This window comes from Contarinia nasturtii, unplaced genomic scaffold, assembly GCF_009176525.2.
Source record: "Contarinia nasturtii isolate CC-2019 unplaced genomic scaffold, AAFC_CNas_1.1 Cnas_scaffold_129, whole genome shotgun sequence".
In the NCBI taxonomy this organism is placed as follows: Eukaryota; Metazoa; Arthropoda; class Insecta; order Diptera; family Cecidomyiidae; genus Contarinia; species Contarinia nasturtii.
In genome coordinates, this window is record NW_022197486.1 from 2789628 (window position 1) to 2808846 (window position 19219).

Here is a 19219-nt window from a genome sequence, read left to right on the forward strand (position 1 = left end):
CTGGAATGTTAAAAATTAAATACTTTTTTTTTTTTGGGCCACCCTAGGGACCATTCATCGTACATGGATCGTGTTACAATTCAGCAACACTGTTGCGTACATAAATATGCTGTTGCATTGGTCTGCATTCGATTAGACAAAACCATAGGTTAAATTAACAATAGCAAAACAGTTGGTTTATTTTTTTGCAGTCGTTTCGAATCGAGATCGCGTGCATATTCGACAATGTAGCGACGGCGATCACAGCGAAATGCCTATGAATGGTTCAATTTTAAGTGAAGAGAAAAGAGAATAATAACCGACCCAAACCATGAACCACGTTTTATAATGTTGTTTGTCGTATTTTTTTTTTTTTCGTACACGATACAAACATCAAATTATCCTCTCGCCTATTGAACGGCATACGTACAAACAGCGACAAATATCCACAACATTTATTTTGACCGATTCAGTTTTCATTGTACCGCGTGAATGGCGGGACACATAGAAAGATTACACAGAAAGCAACGAAACCATTTAAAAAAAAATTCATCTCATACATATATAACAACGCTGATGGCAAATCAACATAGTACGTTGTATGACTGTGACGATATTAAAAGAATTTGAAGAGCAATACTTGTTGGATCGATGTATTGTCGTTGAAATTAAGTTGTTTTGAGTCGGAATTTTTCTGTTAAATTCTATTTGTTTCTTTTTAAACCAAATTTGTGTTTCACAAAAAAAAATAAAAGAAAGAGAAAAAGAAAAAGTGAAGAAATAAGCATGGTGTTCGAAATGCTATGCAATAGAAGCAGTTTTCTATTTTTCGTTATGTTGAGCTTGTGCATGCAATTGTGTTCGGTTAGTGGACATCCATATGATCCGGATGATAAAAAGATTGAAAGCGTCATCCCAAAAGATGGTACATTCGAAGCATTTTATCCACGTGAAACGGCTGGCATACCAAACGGTGCGGTACGTGCACCACATTCACATGGCAGTTTCTTCAAGTATCGACATCCAGCTTTGATTGAAACCAAAAATAGTGCAGCCTATGGTTTTCGATTCGATGGAATGCGTCGCTTCAATTTTGATTAATACAACTTTTTCTTTATTACCCAAATAGTTTCAAAATTATTTGATTTTGAGACCGAATTATTTTTTCTTGAAATAGAAATAAAGATTATTAAAGAAAGAAAAGTGATGAAAAGCTTGTGAGAAGAATAAAAAAAAAGATATGTGTTAAATTGAAGTGTTTTCCTCATCTTATTTCATTTTGTTTAATATTATTTTTTTACGTAGTCCAAATAAATAGTCAATTCACTTATATTCTTTTTTGGTTTGCAACAATGTAACGATCTAAATTAATATAAGCTTACAGAGAGAAAATCGATAAAATATAGAAACAAAACAAATAGTTTAGTGTTACACTTTGGTTTTAGGAAATTGGATCGTTGATTTGTGGTAATGATTGAGTGCAAGTTGTGCTACATTTAATTGGTGTCACCGTTGGATCGGTTTCATTTTCGCCAGACCTTCTTGAACGATAGACCTTTTCCTGTTTGGTTTTCGTAGACAAATTCTCTTGATTTCTATTGACGAGGGTGAGAGAGGAAAAAAAAGAAAGAAATAGAAAAAAAAAAAACATGTAGTTTACTTGAACCAAAAATTCGCATAGAGTCTAAACTGAATTGCTTGCTGTAATTTGATTTTAAACGTTTTTCCATTTCGCAAAGAATTGGCAATTGGTTATGTAACCGTCTCATTTTTTTTTCAATCTTGCAAAATGAAATGTGATAGATAATGAGACTGTTTATGTACCACGTTTATATCGCACGTTGGTCATGCGCGCTCTAGCATTTGTCTAAATACAGTTTGTTTTTTACTTCATACTTTTAAAATGTTAACTTCATAACAAGAAAGTGAGAGCTGTGATCAATTGTTAAATGAAAACTGGTTGTTTGTTACCTTGGTAAAACGAACGAGATATTCGGTTCAATTTCGACTTTCTTAAAATGTTCCGAGATAACTGTGCGACCGAGTTTTTTATTCTTTTCAGCATAGTTATTAAACCATTTGTAGTAATTATTATTTATGAATGTGCTGTTCAATTCATTATTTTGTGTCTCCTCAATGCTTGTATGGTTTTTTACATTTTTTGCGACATCATTTATCGTATGGGACGGTTTTTGTACGGTTTTAATGTTGCTATTATTTTGATGATTGTCGTCATGATTACGTTCGTCTTGTTTGTTTACATTTTGGTGTGTATTTTGATCGTCATGATCGGTTGATGTGGCCCAACCATGATCGATACGTTGAATTGAACTGTTGCCATCGTTAGTTGCATTTCTCATCAACGAATTACTTCGGTCCATTGTTTCGGCAAGTTGTAAATCATCGCCCAGACGAGATTCGTCATCGAATTTCGTTCGTTCATTTCGATCATAGACCGCTATTAGAAATGGATCTTTTTGTTTCATTTCATCACTTTCATAGAAATTATTATTGGTATCATTGCCCAATGATGTTAACAGCGCCTTTTTAACATCGTTAGCCAATTGCATCAATATACTGTCCTGTTCTCTGGACGCTGACGTTGGTTTTGAATGCGGAACATTTGTAGTTTGCCGACTATATGTTTGGCTCAATTGAATTGAGTCAGCCGATACACTATCGATTGCATGCAATTTCAATTTATCCACATTGTATGCATCACTTTCTTTTTTAAACAGATTTTTATCGAACGATTCGCTATTCTTGCCAAAACGATTATCATCTTGCGACACATTACGAAAACCTGTTACATTCAATTTAATGACATCATTTGTGATTTTCTCATGTGCTCGTTGTGGTTTTCGCGATGTTTTAACTTTTTTTCGTTTCGTTGGCTCGAAACTATTGTCATTCAATTGTTGCACTGTTTTCTTTTTATTTAAAGGGGACCGAGAATCTTCCGTTGAAATAAATTTGAGTGATTCGGTGCCAATGTTATTATTATTATTGTTTATATGATTTATGTTTGTCATATATTCATGTGTATAGGGTTCATTAGTGAAAACCTGTGATTTAGAATCATTGCGGTATCCATTGTTCGAAATTGGTTCATTCATCGGTTCAAAAGCGATTTGTGATTGTACACTGTTGGTGTTGGTATGCTTTTGATCTCGATGTATGGGTAAATAGGCATTTGATGGTGGTGACGTTGTTGATGAACTATGAATATACTCATTGGCCGAACCGCGATTAAATAGATCTTGAAGTTTATAATACGACTCGGTCGATGGTTCAATGTAATTAAATTCCGTTTTTGGGGCGAACGTGCGAATCGGTGCCTTTGTAATGGCTTCACTAAATTTGAACGGAATTATTTGTGGTGGTGTTGGATAAAGATAATTCGTATGCAATGGTTTTAGTTTCTCGTTCGGTTTGATAACAGTCCATGGTAATGAATTCGGTATTTGTTGGGAATTTGGTCGAGTTTCAAGATATTCATCAATGACTGGAATCACTTTTAAACGTGGCGGCACCGGTTTAAAGTCGGGTATTCGAGTTGTTGGTGGCGGTAACATTATTTGCCTTGGTACTGGTTCGAACATTTTAAAAGTTCGATATTGTGTAGGCATCGGCTCATTGGCTAATAAACGTCCACTGTATTTGGGTAATCCACCAATTTCATAGCCAACGGCATCAATTACACTCTTCGGTTTTTTATGCAAATTCGTATAATAATCATGTATAAAATGCTTTGTACCATATATTTGATCGTATAATGTTGATCGCTGGATTCCACCAAGTGATGGTATCTTTTGCATTTGCAACGGTGCCGCATTATTCAAATTCGTATCGTACACTTTTGGAATGTAATTGATCGCTGATGGATGATAATTCCAACTGAATGGACTTTGTTTGTAACGATCAGCATTCAATTTATAATATGTTTCGTATAGATTTTGATCACTTTTACGAAATTCATCGAGTCCCAATGTTTGCGCAAACGCATTTTTCAATTGATTTTTTGGCGATTGTTGCGATTGTGGCTGCGGCAAAATTTCATTCAAATTAATATGAATACTATCCGTGTCGTCTGTTGATTGGTGCATTGGTGGTGGTTTTACCAAATCTTTGTTAACCGCTTCGGCTGTTATGTATTTCATTAGATTTGGATAATAGTTTTCATTATTGTTCATATCATTCCAAAAGTGTAAATGAATACCACTATCATCTTCTTTACTATCGAAGCTAAATGTTCGAGGGCCACGATAGTCGTCCATTCCAGCATTGCTACTGGTATGTTGACCATTTTTCAGATCACTTTGATCACAATTAATACATTCGAAACTAATCACCAGCACTAACAATATCCATTTCATATTTGTTTCGACCTTCGCAAGAACTTTCTAAATAATAATATACAAATAACTGTACTTTGATCGATTTTTGTCCATACTAGCACATGTTCTCACTTGCAAATTCAATATCGCTTGCAATCTCATCACATTTGACCATTTGATTAGTTTCTGTTTCAATTTGCTATTGAAATTCTCGAAGAGATGAAAACTAAGCTCAATTTGATATCCAACCGTTTTGCTTCGCGTTACTTTTTCGAATGAAATTGTATTCTTTTGTTTTCTGCATTTTTAAACGACCGAAATATAAATAAATTCGTTTTTATTTCAGTCCACTTTACTCATTCTTTAATATGGTGTTTTCTTTTTTGAAGCGGCCGAATATTGTTCAACGAACGCACAAAAATTGTGTGTGTGATCCAATGTGATCATGTATAAATGCTACATTAACTCTCTAACCGAATTGAAGCAACAACGACGACGACGACGAAGAAGAAGAAAAACTGGTGGTGCAAGTGCCAGTTCAAAACCATTAAACATATGTTTTGCGTCCGATTTATGAATTAAGATCTCTATTTAAACAAAAGAAAGAAGATCCAAAATTATGAACCGTTTTCGTTTGACATTTTTTCCGTGTTAATTTTCACACACACAGTAAGTTGTGGCAGAATGGCCATTAACTGGAAATGAAATGAAGTTAATGTGACAATTGTGTTTGAATCGTACGAGCTCTAAACACACATGACCTATGAAGATGTGCTATTAGCCGAATTTTTCGCTTTTTTACGAGTTGTTCACCCGGTTTTTTTTTCGACACTTGGTTCGCAATTAGACACAATCATTTTATAGGTCTACGCGCGAACAATCAAACAAAACAACAGAAACGCACAAAATGAGAACTAATGCATCGCTCATAGTTCGGTTCGTTGAAGTGTGAAAAGAAATTTCGGCCTTTTAATGTTTTGTGCACTTTGAACTGAAATCGACAATAAAATAATTCGTGTTTTTTGTCGCCATTAACATTTATCAACTTTCTAGTAGTCATGCATCGAATTCAATCAAACCATTGTGCAAACCATTTCGGTGTTATTTTTGATGAACGAACGAAAAAAAATTAAGCCAAATTAAGTTAACTTTTACTTATGATTTTTAAATGAAAGTGTTACAATAAACGGAGAGATTACTGGCATCGATGGAGTTACAAAATCGAAAGCCCGAATAACTGTAGACACATGCTTTTGAAATGTTAATGCTTTCATGTAAAAGCTGTGAAACTTACTTGCGGACATTCGTTGATAGATGGCAGTTGAATGAAGCCTGAAGCCAAGATTCAATATGCTGGTCTTTACATCGATTTTACCGAGATTCTTATACATTTTTTTGTCGGTGATTTTGCTTTGAAAGTCGTCGAGACATTTTTATTTTATTAAATTGCATGAATTTGACTCTGTTAGAGTCGTCTACCATTCTTTAAAAATAGTCAATAATTTAGTTCATTTCGTATAATAATTTCTGAGAAGTAATTTTCGATATTTTCATTGGAGTTCAAATTAAATCAATTTCTGGGCATTTTTATTTGCTTCACAACAAACATTCGAATGAAAATAGAATGAAGTACAAATGCTTCCGCAATACTACGAACAATACTGATGATTGAAGTTTGTTGACGATTTGAAATAAATAAAAAGTGGTACACCCAAACCGTCATACATAGCGAACGTGCAACTGTATGTTTAATTTTCGAAGTAGCAAAGCAATGGAAATAGTTATAGTCCTTTATTCTCTTGTTCAACGATTACTTGTGTTTGTAACAATGTACTGAGGCAATAATTGAACTGTGTGTGCAAAAATAGCCAAAAGGCAGTAGTCGACAGAGAGTGTACAAAATGTTCTCTCTGTACAGCATTGGAACAGAACATACACACACACACACACACACAAGCATCGGTTAAATACCACGCCTTCAAGATACACACCTTTCTATCCCTCCCTTTGGAATTTCTGCTTCGTTTCATTTCGATTGATGCGATTCGATTTGTTTTCTTTTTTACTTGAGCAATTCATCTGTCTGTACTGTACAGACTCATCTCGAGTATATACACTCAGTTACTTCCAATCTTTGTTCGTTCGTTCGTTCGTACATGTTTGCCGACATTTAAACGATTGATCAAATTAAAAAGGTACTACTGCTTTATTGATCTTTATGGCTTGAAAACTTAAGTTATCTCAAGTATCGATTTATTTTATTCACTACCACTTCACGGGCCAACGGTACACATTTTGAAATTCGACCGATATTAAAACTATTAAATTACTCTAACCCAAAGAAATATTCAGGAATCTTTATTAAGTGGCACTGTTTTTTTTTTTTTTTTTTTGCTGTGTCAAATCAATATTTTAATCATTTAATTTTTAAAAAATGAACAAATGCAAAAAATAAATCAAAACAATTTTGATTTCTGTCATTTTTTTATTTCGATCAATAAATTCTAACCCAAACCATTTGTCGTTGCCGCAAGCATAATTTAGACTTTTCTGATGATATTCGGATATGATGATATACAACATTCATAAAAAATACGTACATGTCCGATGCAGCTGATGTCAGTAGCAGTTTAAAATCTGTGATTTGAAGCCAAAAATTGTCTAATCCCTTTACAATTTTTCGTGATATTTCAAATTACCATTTATAGTCTATTCAGGTTAATTTACCGTTGCTTTATAACTTCAGATTAGCCACATAACATTTGGAAGTTTTGAATAAATCCTATTGGAGAAAAAAATTGATGTTGGGATAAATTCACAAAAAAATCAATGATAAGAATGTGTTTTGATCTAAAAAAAAAAGAAATCACATAAAATATCAAGTACTAACTACTTGAACGCGCACTTGATTTCATTTGTCAACCAAAACAAAATCGCATGTTCATGTTGAATGAAATGTTGTTCATATAACAATCGGGAAATTAAAGTAAATTAGCAGACTATGTTTAGTATCTAAATATACCACAATTGAACATTGCAAACATTTGAATGCGATGACAATGACTGTATTTCAAATTGTTAATATCAAAAACGTGTTCATTTTATCCCCAAACAATAGTATTCCGTTGAATTTGCTGTTTTCGTTGTCATCGCGACTTTTTTCCTATTCGATGGTGTATGCCATTTGACAGACTTTACTTTTTGTACTGTATTTTTGACGAGCCCATTTGTTTACTTTCCTATAGCCAACATATTCAGTGGACCAATCTTCTTTTTTTTTGTATTTGAGTCGCACCCTCACGATTATCTACATCAAAATCATGAAATGAGACGAGAACAACTTTCAATTTATCAGAAAATTATTTAAATTAAACCGCACAATGTTTTCCACTCTTTTTGCTTCTTTTTAATCGACCCATCAGACAAACACACACACACACACACATGCACCAAAATATTCACAAAGTGTACAGCTCATCGATGTGCGTGTGCGCGCTACGTTGGTTTGCTCGCTCGCGCCTAGTCTAATAACGGTCTGATGATGTCGTTGCGCGATGCGAGGGATTGTTTCTTGTTTTTGTTGTTGTATGACATACGGTGTGTGTGTGTGGATGAGAGTATGTGTGTTTTCACTACGATCCGAAGAGTAAATACGACTTGCATAGATGCCTGCCTGTATTTTGGGTTGACTGAATTATATATATATATATATATTTGTGTACGCGCGCTCAATCCTCTTGCTGTGGAGTGTGTTATTAAGTGGAAGTCGAGAGCGATGGTTTAGTCAATGAAAAAACGATTTGAAAAATTGAATGACACTAAATTTGAAGAGGGTGCACGATCAAAGACCATGAAAATGATATTCATATTAAATCTTTATTCAAAACACAACGGGATGAAAATGAGAGGGATTTGGTGATGTGCGTGATGCTCTCTTTCTCTATGTTCCGATGATAGAACTAGTTGATGATACGATTGTGACTTGTGTTGCAAAAGTAAACAAAACACTTGAATTGTGTACACGGTTCCAAATGGAGTAACATAAAATGACACGACCCAAATGGTAGTGTTTGTGTTGATGATGACCTCAACTATCAGCGCACAATCTTAAATGCTGGCAAATGAGTAGTCCTTTGGGTAACATTTTCCGGAAACATGATATAAACTAATGAACTTTTCTATTTTTATCTTTCTCTTTTTATACTATTACACCGAAATGGGCCACGCCGATTATCGTATGCAAATACAAAAAGAATATTTGCATATCATATGTTTTGGGAAGTTGCTGGTCGTTTGACTAGAAAAGAAAAACTAGATTTGCCATTCGATGCGACCAATTTAGAATATTTATCATATTTTGTTGTAATAAGCCATTTGTGATTGAGGCGTACGCTCTTATATTACACTCTTCAGAGATAAACACACCAAACAATATCCACTTTGAATAAAATATATGAACATCAATGATGATGGTTTTAAGATTAGAGCGCACAATTCATACGGATCAATTTGCGGAAACAAAACACGCGTTTCATAATTGCATTGGTGTCAAATGGAAAAAAATTATCTCACCGATTATTATTAATAGCTTCATTTTAACCGATAAAGTATGTAGTCCGTAAATGAAAAAAAATAATACTTTAAACAGATTCAATGCTCGCATATCGGTTGCTTGTTGACGTGACAAATCAACATAACAAGCCGGTAACACAATTTTCCTTGAAGAGTTTATAAATGATTGATATTTCACCTGAACCACTTCGAATAAGTAAAGTTACAAGCAAACAAATTGGTTTTTGACCACACTTTACACATTTAAAGAGAAAAATGCCGAATGAAAGAACGGAAGTTTTCAAGTATTGAAGGTAAATTGAAAATTACATGGTCATTAAACACCCTCCAAGTTGAGAACATATCAATGAAGGGGGAAGTGAATATTTTTCACAGTTCCGAACGACATGCAATGACTTACTTTATTAAGTACTCTATTTTACCGTATATTTCATTTAAATATGGTCATATAATTTTTGTGCAGTATATACATCTCTTTTTGTTAATATAACCACCAAATGTCACCACAATCAATGCACAAAAAACTACATATTTAAAAAAAAAGCAACGCTCATACATAAATTGAGTGCAAACACATGTGCCATGGCAAATCAAAATGCTGGAAAAAAGTGTGTGAGCTATGTAATTTGTCGGCAAGTGTAGACTGTTAAAAACTATAACATGTAATTTCCATAACATACATGAGATTGCAACAAAAAATGAAGGCGACCACGACGAAAGCATTTACAATATTCAAAAATAGTTACAAAATGTATGTTATTTTGTTGCAAGTTCGATCTTAGTTGGAGCATTTTTTTTTGTAAGTTTGTGAAGAAAATCGAATAAGAAACGTTTGTTTTCCCTTTTTAAATATGAGGGTTGCAAACAAAGAAACATTTTTCTTTATTAACCCATTGCGTTATATGAATTTTCGTTTCAATTTCGAAAATAATTTGCTTTATTTGTTTCATTTTATGAGTTCACAGAACATTTTTTTATTTGCAATTTTCTATTTTGGTCTCAATCTTTGTGTGCTTAATTGATCGCTCAAAATAATGAAAAAATCTATTAAAATTGATCGAAAAAAATGTCGGAAAATAAAAAATTGTCGTCACACAGGGACAAAATGGGTTAATTTGGTTAAAAAAAATTGTAATATAAGTATGATAAAAAACAAATGCGGAAAATCGAAAATAATACAATTTCGATTGGTATTATAATAACTCCCTCCCCCAACAAATGTTTAAGTTTCAATATACCATTATGAACTGGAGTGCCAAATTATTTCAAAAAAAAAAGAAGAAAAAAACAGAGGCATGGTTACACACGAATCGATTATTTACGTCACTCGTGAGATGTGACAAAATAATAACAGGTTTCACTCGATTTTTTTTTGTTCAGTGTCCGGGGAGTCAAATATATAAATCACCGGTTTTTGTTACGCAAAATGAAATCAAATACTTCAAATTAAGTAATAACACAATGTGGTGTGAAGCATTGGTGAAGGAAAAAAGCCCCGGCATTAATGGTATACACGTCAGCCACCAAATGTGATTGGTTTGTAAGGTATTTAAAAAGGAGTTGAAGGAACACATATAATTTGTTGCATAATGAACTTCATCTAATGCTGTGCGACTATTTATTTTATGTTTCTTTTCGAAAGTCCACTTTTGAAAATTGATGCAAATTTTCGAAATTCTCTCTATATATGGCAGCAGTAAAAAGTGGGTATAAAAATTTACCAATTCAAAGAATAAACATTAATCTGCATTTATTTTAGGTAGCTTTAAAATGTTTTATTTTAACCAAAATGAAAATGAAGCACCTAATGCCATATTGTCGACGCAATTCTATAAATCCATAAACGAATTCGTACGCTTCAGAAATGTGTGTATCGCCAAAGAATGGATCAAAAGCAAAAAACGAGTAATTATAGGTTTCGGCACGATATTTACATCATTTTTTTTCGAGGCAGATGTGTTTTTTTTTCTCGTAATTTTTTTTATTTGGTAAACCAAGATAATTTGGCGTTCGGGTCTTCGATGCAAGTTGCAAGTACACATGAAGCCTTTTCCATGTACCATTGTACACTTTCAATTTTGTCACACAATAAACCACTTTGGAAATGAAAAATTCACCATGTTATGAGACTAGAGTCGGATGGTATAAACGAGAGATGAGATTCGTTGCAGCGAACCTGTATAAAATAATTTATAATAGTAACTGTATGATCGCGATCCAAAATTACTGCCGTTTTTTTGGCAATAAAACGATTCACTGTGTGCACTTGATGCCATATACGTACTTGCGTGCCTTAAATGATTTAACCGAAGCGAAACCAATCCAGAAGATGAAGAAACAAAAAGCCCTATCATTACATATGGAAAATGGTCTCGTTATCAGTTTTGTCTCATCATTGTAAGGACTGAGGAGTGTGACTTTGTGACTTGAGCACAAAAATCTTTGAAATGCCAGTAGAAGGAACGAATTCGCGCTCGCGCGCTCGCTCGCTTTCACATATGGATATGCTGAAGCCGATGCATATGGAGAAAGACGAAAAGAAGACGCGCGTTGGATAAGAGGGCAGATAAAATAAAAAGCTCAATAGCTTTTGCTTTGAGAGTTGAAATGCTCTAGGCGATTCTTGTTCACTGATTGAAAACTGATAACACATGCGTCATATGGAAACGAATCGTATCATACGACAAAACGAAGCAACAAAGAATGGAGCGATTCAATGCATTTGAAAACTTCAAAAATGTTTTCGGTTGTTATGTGTGTGTGTTTTTTTTTTCGCTGGTGCCGTTTGCCATATAGACGATTTTGCTTTTGGCCAAATCTTTAAAACAAATACTCGGCTCTCTTTTTCTTTTATTTCAATCGATACTAGTTGAATACGGAACTAGAATGTTATTCTAGTATAAATTTTCATTTAACTAATACCAGCTTTGAAAAATTCTTTTGAAATTACGCAATTTATTTGAAGTTACTATCAATGCTTGCCATGATTCATATTTTAAAATGCAGAATAATCGAAAAGTAAAATTTGAAAGAAAAAACACAGAGAAGGAAGAGCTCTTGATGCCAGACAGAACAGCGATCATATTTGATATTGAATTCTTTGCAGTTGTTTGCAATTTTCTGATAATCAAACACAAGAACTGCCCCTGCCTATAAATTCAGCTGAAATGCTCAACAGAGATAAACAAAATATAAAACAACAACGAACCTGGTCTAGGCGTGGTGAAGGATCTTCAACATTGCTATCGGCCAAAGGGAGTTACTTTAATTGTTTAATTACAGGTTTTCACTTAAAGCACGATACTAACCTCATATTTTGTTTGTGGTCTCAATGCATACCGGTAAACAATTTTTCGAAATCAGCGCATGTGGATGTTTTGTTTACATTTTTCTGGTGGCGGTGGTGGCGGCGGCAGCAGCAACAGCAGCACCAACGATGGTCGCAGTGGCCAAGTTCAACAATTTTTCTTCGGATTATGAATATTCTGAACCTTGTTTTCTTATCAATAATCTCTGTGTATCGGTTTTATTATTATATGCAATGAAATGAGTCAAAATCTGACAGTAAACACACCACATTTCATACATCAGATGAGAGAGATTCACTGAAAACCCGGCTATTAACATAAACATTCGCGAATGCCAAATAAATAAAAGATGCATCAACAACACATATATTTAGCATGCCTACGTGCAAATATAACAATATCACTGAAAATATCTTGGAGTATCGAAATAGTTTTGGTCTATAAAATTCAATAAAATTCTGTTGATTTAAAACCGGTGAAATGTTACCGCCTGCACTTCAGCGATGTACACACATATTTTCGTTTAAAAACTGTTTCTTCTGCTGATGATTGTTCAAACGAAATACTCATATACAGCTGATTTTCTTTTTCCATTGAAATGTTCTAATCAATTTTTTGAGAATCGATTGATTAAAAGATGGTTAAATCTCTTCTTTTTTTCCTCAGATTATACCTTCTGGTGAAAGATTCTATTTCGAGAATCCCTTTGTTTTTCGCATGCCAAAAACTAAAGTCTTTGTCGGTTGTCTTAAGTTGTTGCCGTAAAAGGGGTAACCAAATATCGGTATTTGCACTTTTGATTCAATAAGAATCGCGCCAAATTATTTGAGATGTTCCATGTGCGAGATGAGATTAACGAAAGACTGTTCATTTGATTGGTAAGGGTTTGTTTTTCATTTGTGGGTTGATTGAGTCTGCAAGCCGATCCTGGATTATATCCACTGTGTGCAATATTGCTGGGTTGTTGAACAAAAAAAACAAAAAAGAATACGACACACAACAGAAATATAGTCTTAATTTAATCCATTTGCTTTGGGATTGAGTACTTGTACAAACACAAGCCAAAACTAATAAAATTATAAATCATACGTCGAATGCCAAATGTCGGAACTGTGTGCATCTCGCGCTCAATGTGTGCTGTATGTTCATATTTGTTATGTTCTTCGTTTCGTTTGAATTTTCAACGATTATGGTGCATTTCTCATTTCTATGAGGAGATGATTACAGAAACAAACGGATGACAGTCGTAGAATATTAATACGTAACGCATGCGGATTTGGAGTGTATGTGCAATTGCGTTTATTGTACGTTGCAACTAAATTGACAATTATGACGAAAAAAAAGTGAGCAAGAAAGAGAGAGACAGCGACTAGAAAACAAATTGTTTGCCGCAAGCCACACAATTGGATTTAGCGCATTCATCTAGCTTGAATTCTGAAAGTGTATAACAGACAAACAAACTACATGGCTTGCAGTGGGCACGGTTGCGCGCCGACAAAAACATTATGCATTTTATGGGCATTGTAAACGGGAACACTTCATAATTCTATGTTGTCATTTTATTCATTAAACGCTTTATTGTTTAGTAGACGATTCATTTATTTACACCATCCATCGAATGGACAAAAACGACAAAAACCCAAAAGATCACACATTCACACTAACTCGGTTCCCCTTTGCACAAAACTCTATCGCATCTCTAATATCTTACTTTGGATTATCCACAAGTTATGCGCTTACCATGTTCTGTTCATGCATACAACCAAAACGGTCAATTGTTGCTCATTTACTTGCCGGTTATGTGTTTTGTTTCAGACGCCAATTTCGTTGTTGGTCGTCTCATGTTTCCTTTTCATTCGCTTGTAGGTCTTTTGTTGTCTTTATTTTCGTATTTGTTCTTTACATGTCTCTCTCTCTCTCTCTCTGTGCCCACAACTGGACATGTTTTATTTACTGCCGCTCTTCTGAAACGATAAAAACGGTGCAGTTTAGTAAAACTCAATTATTCATATCGATATTTGCTGACGGCGACATCAGAATCATGAATAAATTAAACTTTTAGCAAACAAAATGCCAAAATGAACCCGAATTAGAATTTCATGTCATTTTTACTTGGTGCCGTGCATTCGTTTTATTACCGATGTTTTGTTCTTTATGCAATTGTGTGTATGTGTATGTGTGTGTTTTTGTGGTACGCAATATGAGTGTACGCAAATCTGTCTTCGGTTTCATCACCAATTTTTATACCAAGCTCTCATATTTCGTTTTACATACAAATGCCCGATATTGTTCTATGGTAATGTATAATGTTATTTAACGAACGGTGCAATTAAACATGCATTCGCCTTTCAATGACAACAATAACGCTTAATATTCTATTTATTTTTGGAAGAAAAGTAGTAAACATTTTCCCTTAATTAATTCGGATGAACTGCACACGCCAATTTATTGATAAAGTCGATAAAAACTGGTTACCTTCGCGAAAAATGCTAAAGCTTAATAATGCTTGTATTCAATTGAATATTTGGGTTGATTTCTTCATTGGAAATATTATTTTCCCGGAAGTAATTCAATAACTATCAAAAATCTTCATATTCATGTTTTCATGTTTTTAAATCACCGTATTTCCGGCATGCTTCCGGTCAAGTTGACTACTTTCATTCTGCTTTAAATCAATGAAATTGTATACGATTCCATTCGATGCATCTGCACAGGCAATTGACATCAGATAAACCATTTGCAGCATTTTGAAATGAAACAAATCTTGGGAAAGTTCATCGAAAGCACTTCGTACCACTAACTTAAGTTACTTTGAAGCAGATGCAAGTAATGGATTTTTTTTTCTCTCTCAATGCACTCTTAATATGAGATTCACATTTTTCACACGTCTGCGCAAACAGAGCAATTTTATACTTTTAAATTCTGTGGCAGCTCTGAAAGAAGAAAAAAAAAATCCAACGGAAAATGCTTCCAGTCATTCATTGAACGCAACGACAATGTGGTATAAATCGATTAAAACATATTCGCAAAAACGGTATTGGGAAAGTACATTGCGCCACTTTATCGATCCCATTGCGCTGATAACATGATACAACGCCATATAGATCGCGGCTTCGAGCAATTTAATCAATTTTTTTTGTTGTTGTTCAAAAATATTTGCATATTGCGAATGAAAAACAAGACTCATTTGATGCTTTTTTTCTTGTTTTACTAATCAAATTACGTAAAATAAGTGTAAAATGTAAGAAAAAAATGCTTGGATAATTGATTGAAAGTTTGAGATTAATTGTTATGAACAAATAGAAACACATAAAAAAAGGAAATTTCAACTGTTGACAGTTGAACTCACGAACCACTCACACAATCGCTGAATCCTGAATTGAAAACTTTTGCAAAAGTTTTGTTTTTTTGGCTGTTGATGCATTGTTGTACGCATTTTTTTCTCTCCCCCAGTCGAACATTTGGTAAATGTTTTTTTTTTTTGTTGTTGCTCGTTCGGTTTGGATTAGATCAGAAAAATTATAAATCTCTTTTGCATTTTCAAGCCCGACGATTCGTTCTACTACATTTGATCGACGGGTGCTTTTGATGCAGCCGCTGCCGGTCTTCTTTTTCTTATTCGTTGTGGTTGTTGTCGTTGGCAGTGGATAGAATTGTGTGCGTCTTTTCCTTACTTTATTATTTATTATTTTCATTATTTTATGTTTCATACACGAAACATTTACGAACTGTTCCAATTTGCCGTATGCAGAATAGCCGTTAGCCAAATTTTAGTTTTGGGTGATGATGAATTGCTGATCATAGTACAGATTATTAAGTGCTTGCTTAGTAGCCATACACACATTTATATATACATACACCTCACACTAAGACAAGAGCTCGCTTTTCTTTGCAAACCATTTAAAATTCAAAGCGCAAGATTGTGAGACGCAGTTAAAAGCCTACAGTTCATGTTCAATCATATCTCAACAACGAACCGATGACCAAATCTCCCCTTCCCTCTTCTTGTACACAAATACGATGTGTTGTTTTTTTGTTCTTTTTCTCGTCTACAATCATATTTCGTCTTACAATTTTATTAGTGTCTATAAAAATCACAAATTTGCCAGAAATTGCATGCACACAAATTCATGCCTACGCACCATTTTCCACGTTATCAGTTGTTGGCATCAAAACTCTGAACATTGAATTGGTTCACATATTTTTCAATGCAATTCCAAATAAAACCATCGGAGTAGACCAAAAAAAACACAACGAAACAGTAACGAATTTTGTTACTTCAAAGTCAATGAACATTTTTCATTGTTCATTTTGGCAATATTTGATCGGTGATTAAAATGAAAATGACTTCCCTTTCGCTCGATATACATCGTCTAAAATTGAGGGAGCGAAGCGAGAGAGAAAAAAAATTGAATATGCGAACGTGTATCCTCTTCAAAATGTAAAGTCAAAATTATTTTAGTCAATGCAAATTTCAATTACGTGTCTGCTATGAAAATAGACGCGCATAGACGCGATGACAAACTTGATAACCGAATGATGCGCTCGAATGATGATAGAATTTATGATGATTGTGATAATGTGCGGAAACAAATTCGAAAGGTACTCGATGAGTAACACAGAGAAAACGAAAGTCAAGTTGAAAGTGGAATTTTTGATTTTAAATTTTCCACGCAATTCTTTTTTGTCGCATATTTTGTTGATGATATATGATAACACATGTTTCAACTGGCATTAAATTCAATACATGGACTAAAAATCCATATCGACGACTTTTCAAATGAATAATGTGATGTTGATGTTATTATGATGCGTTTTTTTGTAACCATTGACGGGTAAAGATTTTTCACTTACAGATAGCAGTAAAATGGGTGAACATGTTTCAAACGGGATTTAGACATTTCAAACACAACACGAATTGATTCAATGAAAATCCACTTCGCATTAAAATGCAACTCAATCGGAAAATTTCTTATTTCAAAATCCTGTTCACATTTTGCGGTGATACAATCAAAACATTGTGCACCGTATACACATTGTGTGTTTGCATTCAACATATTTATATTTTGAATTTGTGTGCGATACATTAAAGGGGTTCGTAATATCAATTTTAAATTGAAACGTCTAACAATTTCGGTATGTATACCGTATATAGTCGATTGAAACGAACCAATCAAATGAGATGTAAATTGTATATTTGTGTTTGATGCTAATCCGCTAACATCAAAGTGTAACAATCATTGTTGTTAAGCAGTTTTTAAATCGCTAAGTTTTCAGTTTAAAAAATATGTCAACATTTTCGACAAACATTATCTTCTTCGAAAATAAATAAAAAAAACGTACGCATTTGTACTGTAGCCGACAAGTGAATGCCGAAAAAAGGCCAGTTTGGTTTAACTAAAAGGGACGACGATGACGAGCTAATTACTACAAAATGTGTAGGTAAAATGCATCAAATGATTATTGCTGCGGATTTCGACCCCATTTCTTTGCGTCAATTGGTAGTTTAGTGTCAATGTGAAGAGGGAGAACCAAAACATGAAAACATTACACTGACTCAACGTTTATTGCGTGCCATATAAGTGGTATAAATGTTCCATATGCTGTCACATTGTGAGGACTTTGTAAGAGATAATTATAGAATGATGCACCTAATATGAACCTTGAAGATTCACCAATTAATCCGATGAAAGGTGGATTTTTAAAATTTAAATCAACATTTGGCACCCAATTAAACAAATGGCACTTTTCACTTACAAATACAATTCGTACATCATGCTCAACTCCTCATCAGTTGTATTCGACGATTTTACATCAATTGATGAGTGTCTGTTGAATACACAAAAAAAAAAAAACACAGATTCCCTAATCTAGCGAAGAAAAAACTCCAAGAAGAAATCCGGCGAGAGAAAGAAAAAAGTGGCGATTTGCTTTTTTGGCATTTATCGTGAAATTGCTATTTGATTGCGTGCTTAAAATTATTTAGTCGTGAGAATTATTATCATGAGATGAGTGGAACATTAGTTGATCTCATTTCTACATCATTTGAACGTCACATTTATGCATAGACATCAAGAAATATACATTTTCTCAAATGATTTTATGTTTTGCATACCAAAAAAAAATGTGTTTTCATAGTTCAGATCAAGCTCAAATGAATGTAGTTTTTGATGGTATGACATCATATACACTAAGTAGAACGCAATTTTGTTGCCACATTAAAATGAAATTACTTGTTTGCATAAGATACTTTTCATGAAATGTCTAAAGTAACCAAAGTCATCAAACGTCGAGATGAATTTTGGACTAATTATCTGCTGCCACATCGTGCTATATTTATTGAGTTCGTGGTGTTGCTTAACAAAATTATAGTTCCAAAGTCAATGCAGTTCGGTGTTTCTTTTTCCATCGTTCTAATGGATTTTTTTTTATCGTGCGCGCACCCATATCGAGTCAATATATTTACTATGTTTAGTAGAGATGGCCAGTACACAAAATGCATAATCACCAGACGAGATCGCTCTAATTTGACTGTTTCTTCTTCATTTGTCCATATTTTTTTCGGGGCCGGTATGCTGTTATGTGTGATGTGCATTTTTGGTTTGCAATCCAGAAAAATTTCTTGGTAGAATATAGGTATTATTATTGTTATTCTTTGGATTCTGAATGCAGTTATTCCCTTTTTTCCATTCGTTTCATTGTTCTTTGGCCACATCGTGGAGAATATCCACACCCACGCCACGAAAATTACACATATTATTTGTATATCGCATCGCGCTATCGTGTTTCGTGCGTATAATATTTTGCTTAATTTTTTTGTTGTTGTTATTATTCGTGTGTTGCTTCTCGTTTCGACATTCTTGTCCATTCGCGCACACACACGTTATTTAAATTGAAGACCATGTGTGTGTTTTTTACTATGCCATACCAAGTATTCGGCAACGTCGTTTTTAACGTGAAAATATTTCGGCTGACTATTTCTCTGTTATTCGCAAAGTAAATTTTTCTTTTCACTTTGTTATG

General features: G+C 34.0%; 2 protein-coding genes across 2 annotated transcripts; one reads left to right on the forward strand and one right to left on the reverse strand.

The window, feature by feature from the left end:
* Window positions 1-447: 447 nt before the first annotated feature.
* LOC116346998 lies at window positions 448-1195 on the forward strand. Its single transcript, XM_031777366.1, has one exon. The coding sequence runs from the start codon at window positions 766-768 to the stop codon at window positions 1078-1080; it is 315 nt and encodes a 104-aa protein (XP_031633226.1). The 5' UTR covers window positions 448-765; the 3' UTR covers window positions 1081-1195.
* A 132-nt stretch (window positions 1196-1327) lies between these two features.
* Window positions 1328-4549, reverse strand: LOC116346259 (putative uncharacterized protein DDB_G0282499). The gene is made up of 2 exons (XM_031776202.1): window positions 1951-4549; window positions 1328-1574 (listed from the first exon to the last, which is right to left on the reverse strand). The coding sequence occupies exons 1-2, from the start codon at window positions 4353-4355 to the stop codon at window positions 1421-1423; spliced, it is 2559 nt and encodes an 852-aa protein (XP_031632062.1). The 5' UTR covers window positions 4356-4549; the 3' UTR covers window positions 1328-1420.
* Window positions 4550-19219: the final 14670 nt, after the last annotated feature.

Excerpts from the sequence above, each read along its gene's own strand:
- LOC116346998 (XM_031777366.1), top strand. The coding sequence starts at position 766 with ATGGTGTTCGAAATGCTATGCAATAGAAGCAGTTTTCTATTTTTCGTT.
- LOC116346259 (XM_031776202.1), bottom strand. The coding sequence starts at position 4,355 with ATGAAATGGATATTGTTAGTGCTGGTGATTAGTTTCGAATGTATTAAT. Across the intron at positions 1,575-1,950 it reads ATCTCGTTCGTTTTACCAAG|AAATCAAGAGAATTTGTCTA; the intron begins GTAACAAACAAC and ends CCTCGTCAATAG.